Source organism: Chanodichthys erythropterus, chromosome 17, assembly GCF_024489055.1.
Source record: "Chanodichthys erythropterus isolate Z2021 chromosome 17, ASM2448905v1, whole genome shotgun sequence".
Taxonomy (NCBI): Eukaryota; Metazoa; Chordata; class Actinopteri; order Cypriniformes; family Xenocyprididae; genus Chanodichthys; species Chanodichthys erythropterus.
Genome location: NC_090237.1, coordinates 39,719,110 through 39,731,181, shown reverse-complemented (window position 1 = coordinate 39,731,181; position 12,072 = coordinate 39,719,110). Strand labels below are relative to the sequence as shown.

The 12,072-nt window shown below is 38.2% G+C and overlaps 1 protein-coding gene across 3 annotated transcripts in view; it reads left to right on the top strand.

Annotated features, from left to right (window-relative positions):
* Window positions 1-12,072, top strand: part of septin4b (septin 4b) — a 71,137-nt gene that overhangs the window by 46,484 nt on the left and 12,581 nt on the right. For 2 of the 3 annotated variants that reach the window (XM_067366404.1, XM_067366402.1), the window contains exon 2: window positions 10,116-10,212. In XM_067366404.1, the coding sequence (XP_067222505.1) occupies window positions 10,203-10,212 (10 nt within the window). In that variant the 5' untranslated portion in view covers window positions 10,116-10,202. Of the gene's footprint in view, window positions 1-6,410; window positions 6,540-8,905; window positions 9,212-10,115; window positions 10,213-12,072 lie in introns of those variants that run through there. The other variant, XM_067366401.1, reaches the window with a different exon arrangement.

The following is a 12,072-nucleotide window of genomic DNA, read 5'->3' as shown; positions in this document are numbered from 1 at the left end:
AGCGCATGTCAATCCGAACAGGTCCATGCTAATGTACAGGGTCTTCAGTAGTTTTGTTGGGCGTGCGCTGAGGTCAGACTCTGACCTCCCAATGTTCAGAATGGATCTGGATCTCATGCTGTTGGTTGAGCCATCACTTAACATGTGGAAAGAGTCACAGTGTTACATTCATCAGGAGGTCAACTTCATGAAAATATTTGATCATACAGAAACAGCAGCTTGGAAGCGGTGTAAGAGCGAGCTTGATCGTGCAGTAGAGCTCTTCATTGTTTGTGTTGGGCGTGCTGAACTGCGGCTCTCGGTCACATCAAACTCTGTGAACTTGTTGTTGCGTTGCTCGCTTTCTGTTCATTATTTATTAAAAAGTATAGCAGGTACCCTAGTAACAGTCTGAGCCTTTAACCTCTGCAGTTGTCGTTCCCCTTTGGGTTGCTTCAGTAGTGTTTGTGCGGGCCGTTCAGCTGGATTCACACACTCTGAGATGAGCTGAGATGTTCATGCGTGGATGAGCAGATCTGACCACAGTGACCTGACAGACAAACGCAGGAATGACCTGTTTTCTTCTTCACCGACTGAAAGGTGGCTGTTTTCTGTGCTTCTAATATAATATAGTACTATAGTCTTTGTCAGATGACACTTGAGTTTACTTGCCTTTGAAACAGAACGAAAGGAAAGATTTTGAATTCTTGCTCGCCTGCATGTGTGTGTCATTAGATCTGAGATCACTTTAAACTTTAATGAGAGCGAGACTGAAGTTATTGTTTTTGGGCCCTCTGTGGTTGCTCTAGAGACGTTACTAATCTTAACCTTGCTAATTTGGCATACTTTATTAAACCAGACATGGGTGTTATGTTAGAGTCCTCCCTTAAGTTTGACAAACAAACAGATGCATGCAGTGGCTAAAGCCTTTTCTTTTTTTTTTTTTTAAGGATTTTGAGAGAGTGGACTCTAGTTTCCATTGTTGGTCTATGTACACACATGTATCTGACAGATGTCTTTGGCCATTGCATTATAAGATGCTGTCAAGTTTAAAGGAATTCATTTTTGAAAATTTTACCAAAAAAAAAAAAAAAAAATGAAAAATGTTGCTTCCCTAATGAGAGAATCTTCTATACTGTATATGTAATTTTACAAGTTTTTAAACCAATAAGTACAGATATTTACTTGCCAAATGGTCAAAAAAATTATAATAATAAAAATGTTTTGGGCTAAAATGTTTTGTCAACTTAAAAAGAATATACTTGGAAACAACTAAACTGAAAAAAAAAATTTTCCACACAAAATACTTATAGCATTAAAGGATTAGTTCACTTCAGAATTCAAATTTCCTCATAATTTACTCTCCTCCATGTCATCCAAGATGTTCATGTCTTTCTTTCTTCAGTGGAAAAGAAATGAAGGTTTTTGAGGAAAACATTCCAGGATTTTTCTCCATATAGTGGACTTCACTGGGGTTCAACGGGTTGAAGGTCCAAATGTCAGTTTCAGTGCAGCTTCAAAGAGCTCTACATGATCCCAGACGAGGAATAAGAGTCTTATTTAGCGAAACGAATGCTCATTTTCTACAAAAAATAAAAATATATATATACTTTTTAACCACAAATGCTCATCTTGCACTGCTCTGTGATGCGCCACGCATTACGTAATCATGTTGGAAAGGTCACGTGTGATGTAGTGCGAAAAACTCCATCTCATTTTCTCCATTTTCTCCATTCTCGCATTTGACTTCATCTTTGCACATACGCTTTGTAGACACTGGATCAGTACTTCCGCCTACGTCACGCAACATCAGTTCAAAAAAAAAAAAAAAAAATATATATATATATTCAAATATTTAAGTTTTTTGAGAGCAAAGAGAGATCAACTAAATTACATTGCATTGCAGTGCTTCATGGGAATGGGCGGAGCTAAAGAGCTCTTTTGGCACATTTTGCTTGTTTCAGCTCTCTGATTGGTGGAATTTTCTGCAAAGCATGATGGGCAATGTAGTTTTTCACCAGAAATTCCATTGTTAAATGCAATTATTTTAAAACTAAGTAGAAATAATGCAGGCTGATGGCTTCAACAGAAGCAAATACCATCAATTAGCAACCTTGTAGCTCACAGTAGGTCTGTCTATAAAAGTTCATAAGTTATTGTTAAAAAATAATTTCCCTATGGGGAAAACTAATGGAGTTTTTACTTCCAGAATCCAACTGTTGCACTCTATTCAATACAAGTTCAGCTCAGTGGACAGTAGGGGTGTAACGATACATGTATTGATCCTGAACCGTCACAGTACGGACATCATGGTTCAGTGCATGCAGTCAGATGAAGAATACAGTTAGTCACAGGATATTCACTCTCCAATACACACTCAAAAAAATAACTTGTTGGTCTAACTTAATTCAATTATGACACCTATTTCCACACAGTTGAACTGATTTATTTGAACTTAAGCTAGGTTAATTGTACTAATGAGTGAAATTCATCCTAATTGAATGAGATCACACCAGTTTCATTTGACGTATTCTGTGTATGTTTCCTGAACATAATTCATTCTTGTTGATCCAACCAGTGCTTTTTTTTTTTTTTTTTTTTGTTACCATCATGGTGAAGATGTGTGCTTGTGCTTAGGTTTTGAGTAGCTGTTGTACACAGACATACATGTTTCATTACCATTGAGAGGGGAAAAGCTGATGACCATATGTAGACTGTGTAAAATTTGTGCTGGCCCTCCAAGTAATTTATTTATATTTCTATAAAAACTAAACTAAAATAACACTTATTCATATGTTAAGTAACATTTATAGCATGCAAGTAATGATCAGATAAAGAACTTCTCATTACTGGCTTGAGCACAGTTAATGCTCATTGAAAACAATATAAATTTGTTTTAAGTAGCCACCTAGAGCCTAACCACAAGGTCTACACTTCAGCATAATGGTAACCTCAAAAAATCGACATAACATAAACTCTTTTAAATGTCAAATATAACTGAACTTCAAACTTTAAAAGGTATTTCCCTTTACTAAAAAACACATTAAACAGCACTTAAGTTCAACATTTACTGTCCCAATCTTTCCCTATGCAAAGCATGCTGGGAACTAGAAATCCACTGCCCAGGTTCAATCAATGCAACATAAATGATTCATGTAGTCCCAACACAAATGGTTTAGGTTGACCTAACATTTTGCAAATTTAATTTCATTTAACATAATACAATTGAGTGCGAATGCCAATTAAGTAAAAAACTAAAGATTTGTGTTGGTTCAGCTTATTTTATTTAAATAAACTGAACAAGCAGCTAGAATCATTTTTTTGAGTGCAGTAGGGGGTGTGCGCAGTAATGCAGCACTGTTTGCTAAATGCCACAACAGGATGCATAGACATATTTACATGTAATCTCTCAATCAGTGTTTCAGCCGCAGAAAGACATCAATAAAACAGCTTGAGAATAATATCTCTTATAGCATTACATTCACCTCAGGCAAGTCATTCAGTGTCCACAGCATGTTAGTTCACTAGAGAACTCTAGAGGGAGCGTTTCACTAAATATGTGACCTATATTAGCTTAAATGTTCATTATATTTACTTTAGCTGTTAGTAATGTCTTAATTATTTAATATATATATATATATATATATATATATATATATATATATATATATATATATACATCTTTTCATGACAAATGTATGTATATATATATATATATATATATATATATATATATATATATATATATATATATATATATATATATATACATTTGTCATGAAAAGATGTTATCTGTGTAAATGATACATATTTCAAAAATAAATTGGAGAAGTTAACGCCAAACCTTCCTAATGTGCAATTTACTTTATTTATTTATTTATTTTTTATTATATCTAAAAAAAAAAAAAAAAGAAGAAGAAAAAAGAACTGAACTTAATATTTTGGGCTCTGTTGTTAATTGTAACCTTTAATAAACATCTTGGATGACATGGGGGTGAGCAGATTATCAGGAAATTTTAACTCTGAAGTGAACTAATCCTTTTTATATTGCCTTGCTATGGTAAACTATGGATTTCTAGCTACCATGTTTTGAAATAAATGTGTTTTAACTGAATTAAATATTAATTTAAAGTGCTTTTTTAAAATTTCATAGCAGAATACACAGAGAGCGCACTTCTATAATCCCATATCTGAATCTTTTGTTTCTTAGACCCAGAAATAGAGTTAGAGGGAGTAGTGAGATCTGGGACATGCTCTGAAATTCCTTAATCTTGCTCTCTAAATCTTTATCTGCTGCGACTGAGATCTGTTAAGACTTTAATACCGATTATAATCTCACACTTGACTTTACCTCAAGCCCACGGCTGCCCTCTTACCACAGCCACATTTTCCACAATGAGTAAGACTCTGAACTCAGTAGTAATCAAAAGAATAGTTCAACAATTGCTCTAGAAACTAACTCATTTACTCATTTCACATTTACAAACTTGGGCCTGGTTTCACAGACAGGGCTTAGATTAAAGCAGGATTAGGATGTTTAAGTAGCTTTTATAAATGTGCCTTAGAAAAAAACATTACTGATGTGCATCTTGAGACAAAACTATGGAACTGAAATATTTTAAGATTTGTCAGTACAAGTTGATTTCAGTTAAAACAGCTCAAACATACATTTTAGTCTGGAACTATAGGCTTAAGCCTTGTCTGTGAAACTGGGGTGTGTCAGGTTTAATGTAAATGAAACCAAATGCCATTGCTTCTCACTGAAAGTGCTGCACTGATCTGTGGAGCCCCACTAATTGAGCAGTTCTCTCAACAACAGAACAGTCATTAATTCCCCATAAAGCATTGTGAAAATCATGGAGATGATGGCGGTGTGCTGTAGCAGCTGTTCCTCGTGTGGATCTGGTGAATGTGAATGTAGTGGTGTCCTGGGTCAGGTTTAGTGCGGTGTGTCGATAGCGCTGTGGTGGAGGCCGCTGCTGATTGGTGCCCTGGGGCAGCGGGGCAGCTCGATGCAGTGAAGGGCACTGCGTCCCTGGCTGTCAGGGTATAAAAGCCTGAGCTAATGAGTGTGCCACCGGGTCTTGAGTGGGAAAGGGAATGAGAAGCTGGCTCCGACAAGGCAAAAAGTTTAGATTATTTCATCCTTCCAGAGGCGTTTCAGGTGAGATTCTGTTTGCATGTTGGGATGAATGTGGAATATGGCATCAGAATTATCTTTTGGGCTCACTGTCCTTCTTTTTATTTTATTTTGGATGTACATCTTATTCTGCTTAGTTTTTTTTCCACCAGACCAAACAGAGAACAGATTTAATTTAGATTTGCATAAGAGGATGTTGCTGTTGATATGCTCCTCGTAGATATGTAATATAACTCATGATATAACCGTCTCAATAATATGAACTGTATGACACTGTATGTCCAAGTAGGCTGAGCTGAAATCTTGACTTGACAAACTTGAGGAATAATGCTTTACCATTGAAGACATTTCAACATTTTCATCACATCACCTCACAGGAAGCCAGCTTTTTGGCACTGTACTGTCCAGTCTGTTTCTGGAGGCCGTGCTTTCAGTATTGAGCAGTGATTGAAATAGGCCAGTGAAGCCCATGGTGATGGAGATTGAACATTGATCTCTGTAGCTCTCATGTGGTGGAAAGCAGGTCACCGTCGCCTAATCTGTGAAACTCTTCATTAGTGCTGTTAGTCAAGTCAAGCATCACCATTGCTATTGTTTTAGCATCAGTTATGAATCACTAGATTTATTTATTATAACTTAAAACATTGAGTTTATAATCTCTAGTCCCGCCTCTTTAATTAGAAGATTAAAGCCATCGGACTGTGATGTTCATCATAATTTAACAAAAAAAAAATTACTAATAATCATTTTCATCACTAAAATTCACAGGGCCTGTGACATTATTTTTATGTTTAGGCCCCCTTTTTCATTAAAAATCTGTTTCTGTTTACTGTTCAACTTGAATTCTTGAATTGGGTTTCCTCAGAATTAAGTGTGAGCATTAGACATTTGACATTCAGTTGTTTCATTGCTGCCCAAAAACATTTGGTTAGATGTGTGCTCACAAATTCTGTTCACCAACAAAGTTGAATGTGATAGCATTCTGATAGCATCATGTGGTGCTTTTTGACTTCATTTTTACTACAAAATGCTACATCTATACTTGATGATCCAGAGAGTATCTCCAGTGGCCAGCTGTGCTGTGCACAGGCATCTTCTGCTTTTATGTCCATTGGCTACATCAAGACCTGTTGCATTAATGTAATCATTCATCTTTTTCTTTTTCTCTCATCCCTTCACCATCCTTTCCACCAAACATTACTGCCATGTAACATCCCTCCTCCTCCCTCGCTCTCGGTCTGTACCCGCCGTGCTCCTCCTCTCCTCTCCTCCCTGTCTCTTGTGGTTGGAGATGGCAGAGTGTACAGTAGCCCCAGTAGCGATGGAGGACAGTGACCGTGAGGTCGACTCGGCATCAGATGAGCAGGACTCTGTGCCAACGTCACCTGAGCCCAGGATGCATGAAGTGGAAAAGGTACTGGTGCACCTCCCTCCCTTCCTCCCACTTTATTGGGTCAGTTTGACCTCTGACCTCTTAGGATACTGTCCCACTGACTGCCCTTAAATGTGGACCATTCTTCTGCAAGCATATTTACTTTAACTATTTGTTAAAGTCAACTTGAAATTGACCTTACTTTCTTAGTTTCTTACCTTCTTATTGTTAACGATTTATCAACGTATATTGTTCCTAAAAGAAACCTATAATGCCCTTTTCACGAGATGTAATATAAGTCTCTGGTGTCTCCAGAATGTGTGTGTGAAGTTTCAGCTCAAAATACCCCACAGATCATTTATTATAGCTTGTCAAATTTGCCCCTATTCGGGTGTGAGCAAAAACACGCCATTTTTGTGTGTGTCCCTTTAAATGCAAATGAGCAGCTGCTCCCGCCCCCTTTCCAGAAGAGGGCGGAGCTTTAACAGCTCAACAACAACAAAGCTGGAGAATCTCACGCAGCCAAAATGAGGAAAGTGTTCAGCCTTACATTGTTCAAAGCGGAGTCGACACTGATGGAGAGACTCAGGAAGAAGTTACAACTTTTAGACGTTTCTGAATGGTTAGTGGATAAATTGATGTAGTTGCTGTGGAGTTGATTCAACTCATCCACTAGCATGTGCCGTCATATTCATCTTTTGTGCAAAACCCATATGGACGCCCATTATACATAGCGTACCTGTTTGCCAAACAGAGCCATACACACCAGGATAATGCTTATGATTGCTATCAAATGCTGTGAATGGTCTAGTGTTTTTTCCAAAATATTGCTCGGTCAGAAACGCTCCTTTTTTAGTAATCGAGCTAGCCCTTTCGAGTGATATCACCTAGGACAGAAATTATGTTAAATGATCAGGGCGGTCGGGGGCAGTCGTGGCCTAATGGTTAGAGAGTCAGACTGGTAACCTGAAGGTTGCAGGTCCTTGAGTAAGGCCCATAACCCCCAATCGCTCTTCTGGCACCAGAGCAAAAATGGCTGCCCATTGCTCCGTGTGTGTGTGTCCACAGTTCGCAGTGTGTGTGCACTAACTTGAATGAGTTAAATGCAGATGACAAATGATGAGTTGCCTTCAAATGTCACTTTCGCTTTCAAATAGCTATTTAAGCCAATCGCAAATGCATTTCTGTAGTGCCAGTTAAAGTTCATGTAATAAAGGTTACACCGCAATAGCAAATAGCGATATATTTATTCCAAGTTAACCAGTGGAATACCTTTGAATATCCAGTCTGCTAGTCAAAGAGTCTTGTTGCATTTAAAAAAATGAAAACATTTTGAACTGAAATGAACTGTCTAGCATGTTTCGCTCCAGCATCCCTGTGACCCTATGTAGGACAAGTGATTTGGAGAAAGGATGGAAATTCAATGTGAAGAGATGAACAGCAGGCAGGGCTCGTATAGGACATCTGCTCATTTCAGAGTTTGTGTCTTCCAGGTTGTGGCAACAGACTGACCATATGACCATGATTATTCACTTTTCCAGTGTACAAGATCATGCCTGCACCTCAAACACGGATTCACTGCACCGCACTGCATTATTTATCTGGAAAGGTCTCAGAACAGTGGAAACCTGAGAGGGTCACGTTGCCCAACTGTCACGTGCAACCTTTAGTTTTGCATCATGGCCTTCTCTGAAAAGGTTTCCCAAGACAACTAGGTCATTGTTCGAGTTTAATGACAGCAATGCAGTTAAATATGGTTGTCAGTGATGTTTGAGGGTTTATTAGCATTGTACTCATTAAGTTTGCTTGTCAGAAGCTCATTAAAGAACATAAACTAATCATTGCCCTTTGCAGCACGGCTGATGTGTTGAATGTGTCGTGTGTCTCGTCAATCTGCTGTGGAAAGACTCCTCTATAGGGGTTTGTGGAGCAGGAATCTTTACTCTTTCCGTTCACAACTGCATTGATTCTGTCATTGTTATCAATCCAGCAGCTCTTGTGCAGGGAGTATCAGTGTCATCTGTGTTGTGTCTGATGTCACTCGTCTTGTGTGGACACTAACAGCAGTGATGTAGACACGTGCGCTCTTCCTCAGGATCACTCCTTTTACTACTAATGTGCTTTTCTTGTATTCTTAAAGCCTTGTCAAACTTTTACCATGGTAACCTTAGTTTCTGCCAAAACGCTTCACTGAAGGAGATTTCATTTACTGGGTTACTGCTATTGTAAATGGGTATTTACCATGGTAATATTTTGCAAGGGCTTGCACAGTGTTTTGTACCTAACCACTAAATGGTCTATTCTCTTTTTGCTTCTCTTCTCCATGACCTTAACTTCCCATATTAAACCGCTTCTGCACCTGCCCATATGTTCTGGCCCGACCCCTAACTTGCCCGATCCCCTCCTGACCTCAGCACTTCCCTAAGGAAGACTCGGAGGACTCGGAGCTGGAGCACATCATGGGACATCACCCACCCAGAGAGGGCCACCCGTTCGCCCACCCCGGGCCCCATAAGGCCGATAGTGAGGGTGAGGCTCACAGCAGGCCTCACACCCCAGGAACACCTACCTTCCTGAGGCCCGCGGCGGCACCCAGGGGCCCCGGAGAGTTAGAGCACGGGGCTCAGCGGGGCCATGTGGACTTTAGCCTGCCGTCTCCCATCAGCCCATCCAGGCCTAAAAGTCCCTGGGGTCGCTTTGACCCCTATGAATCTGTTGAGGTAATGAACGTCGGGGTAGAAAGGGTCTGATTTACGTCAGGAGCGTTCGTGCACAAACACCTTGCAACATCACTCCCAACAACCATGAGAATCACATGTTGGGATGTACCATGGTATTCTTTGAAGTTTTCAGGAATGGTAATCCTTCAGTACCATGGTACATATCAAAGTACTATGACATTACTATATCACACTACAGGGCTGTTTTGTGAGGGATCTCAGTAGACCAATTGGGTGTCTAAGAACGGTTACCTCTCATAGTTTTTTGTTCTGAATTGGAATCATATTTTCATTCTTGAGATTGTTTCATCTGTCACTTCCTTGTTGGGAGGATGGATATACATTTTAATGGCATGTTTTTAAGTAGATCCTGTTGGCGGTCTAGAGCATGTTTGTAAAAGATGATAATTAAAGGCGTAAAGCCCTTTTTGGGTTTATGACACTCCACCCCACATCTTTCCTAATTCAGTTCAAGCTAAAACCTGGCACGTGTGGTTTGCCTCCCAGAGAGAAACTCTCAAAATGTCTGTCAGCTCCTGCTAGCTCTTATGATAATAAGAGATATCGCCTACAAACTGAACGCTGACGTTTCACTATGCTGATTCAATTTTGAGAAAATATGTTTCATTGTTGTTTCTTGGGTCATTGCTCTTATGAACTTGAAGTTTTTAGACTTTTGATTTGTATTATTTTATATTTATTTTTCTATGATATCCACTATATATTTGTTCATTTATTAGTGGGTTTTATTATTGTTTTTTTTGTTGTTGTTGTTATTTGAATGTTTCATTTATATATATTTATATACATACATATATTACATTTGTCATATCTGCTCAGTGATTTTAATTTTCTTCATCATTTTATCCCTCTGTCTCTCTCTTTCTTTGTTATTTCTTGGTAGGACCAGGACAAGGAATATGTGGGATTTGCTACTTTGCCAAATCAGGTTCACCGCAAATCTGTGAAGAAGGGCTTTGACTTCACTTTAATGGTAGCAGGTAATTTCAACATCACAACTGTGGTAATTAACTTCAAAACAAACTGTGTAAAAATAGTGTGTTCTCCTTTTCTTTATATTAAAGGTTTAGTTCACTCATAATTTAGTGAACCATCATGTTGTTCAGAAACAGTTCATGCTGCTCTTTTCCACCTACTGAAATTGCAAGGAAATGCATATTTACACCTGTACAGTAAAGGGGGGAACCCCAAACAATTCTTTCAGCTGTGCTGTGATTCTGGACCAAAGAAGAATGGGATACAGGAGAAAGTTCAACACACTTATTTCTAAATCTAATCTAAAGTCATTTCTGCTTATTAGTATGGGTGAATTAGATCATTGAAGGTCAGCAGCAAAGACATTGGTTTATAAAGTGAGATTAAATACATAAAGTATATTTGTGTAATTTAATATAGTTAATTATTACAGGTTTGCATACAATTCTGAGATTGCATTTCACTGTTTTTATTCATTTTGAGGAATACTGAATGTTTTTGTGAGATGAATAAATGCATGTTCACATTTAGTCTAGAACTACAATAACATCATGTTCATACAGTGCACACAACACCTCTGACCTTCATTTCTCTCAACATTTCTAAACTGTGGGACTTGTTTGATATTAAACAGTGTTATTAAATGCGCATTAAGCAGCAAAAGAGATACTGTTCTCCAGGCGGATCCAAGTTGGAGTCAAACGCAGATAAGCAAATGGGCTTCTGATAAGAAAATGCCTTTTTGGAGAGTATTCATGTATACACAGTTGGATATGTCTTAAGTAAACATATACAGTTGAGAAAGAAAACATTTGTGTAACAGTATATTGGATCTGTGCAGCTCTTAAAGTGACAGCAGCCTAATATACCTGCTGCAGTCTGTCATTAATGATAATCAGACAACAAATGACACAGGAAAATCACTCACTGATGACTTGACTGAATAACTTAAAGTGTAATAAGGATTAATTTATATTTAAAGGTGCCATAGAATTGAAAATTGAATTTACCTTGGCATAGTTAAATAACACGAGTTCAGTACATGGAAAAGACATACAGTGAGTTTCAAACTCCATTGTTTCCTCCTTCTTATATAAATCTCATTTGTTTAAAAGACCTCCGAAGAACAGGCGAATCTCAACATAACACCCACTGTTACGTAACAGTTGGGATCATTAATATGTACACCCCCAATATTTGCATATGCCAGCTCATGTTCAAGGCATTAGACAAGGGCAGCCAGTATTAATGTCTGGATCTGTGCACAGCTGAATCATCAGACTAGGTAAGCAAGCAGGAACAACAGTGAAAAATGTCAGATGGAGCAATAATAACTGACATGATCCATGATAACATGATATTTTTACTGATATTTGTAAATTGTCTTTCTAAATGTTTCATTAGCATGTTGCTAATGTACTGTTAAATGTGGTTAAAGTTACCATCGTTTCTTACTGTATTCACGGAGACAAGAGTCGTAGCTATTTTCATTTTTAAACACTTGCAGTCTGTATAATTCATAAACACAACTTCATTCTTTATAAATCTCTCCAACAGTGTGTAATGTTAGCTTTAGCCACAGAGCGCTATCAAACTCATTCAGAATCAAATGTAAACATCCAAATAAATACTATACTCACATGATCTGATGCATGCATGCAGTCTGCATGACGAACACTTTGTAAAGATCCATTTTGAGGGTTATATTAGCTGTGTGGACTTTATGCAATGTATTAGAGTCGTGAGCTCTGGGGCGGGGAGCACGAGGATTTAAAGGGGAAGCAGCCTGAATCTGCGCATATTTAATGATGCCCCAAAATAGGCAGTTAAAAAATTAATTTAAAAAAATCTATGGGGTATTTTGA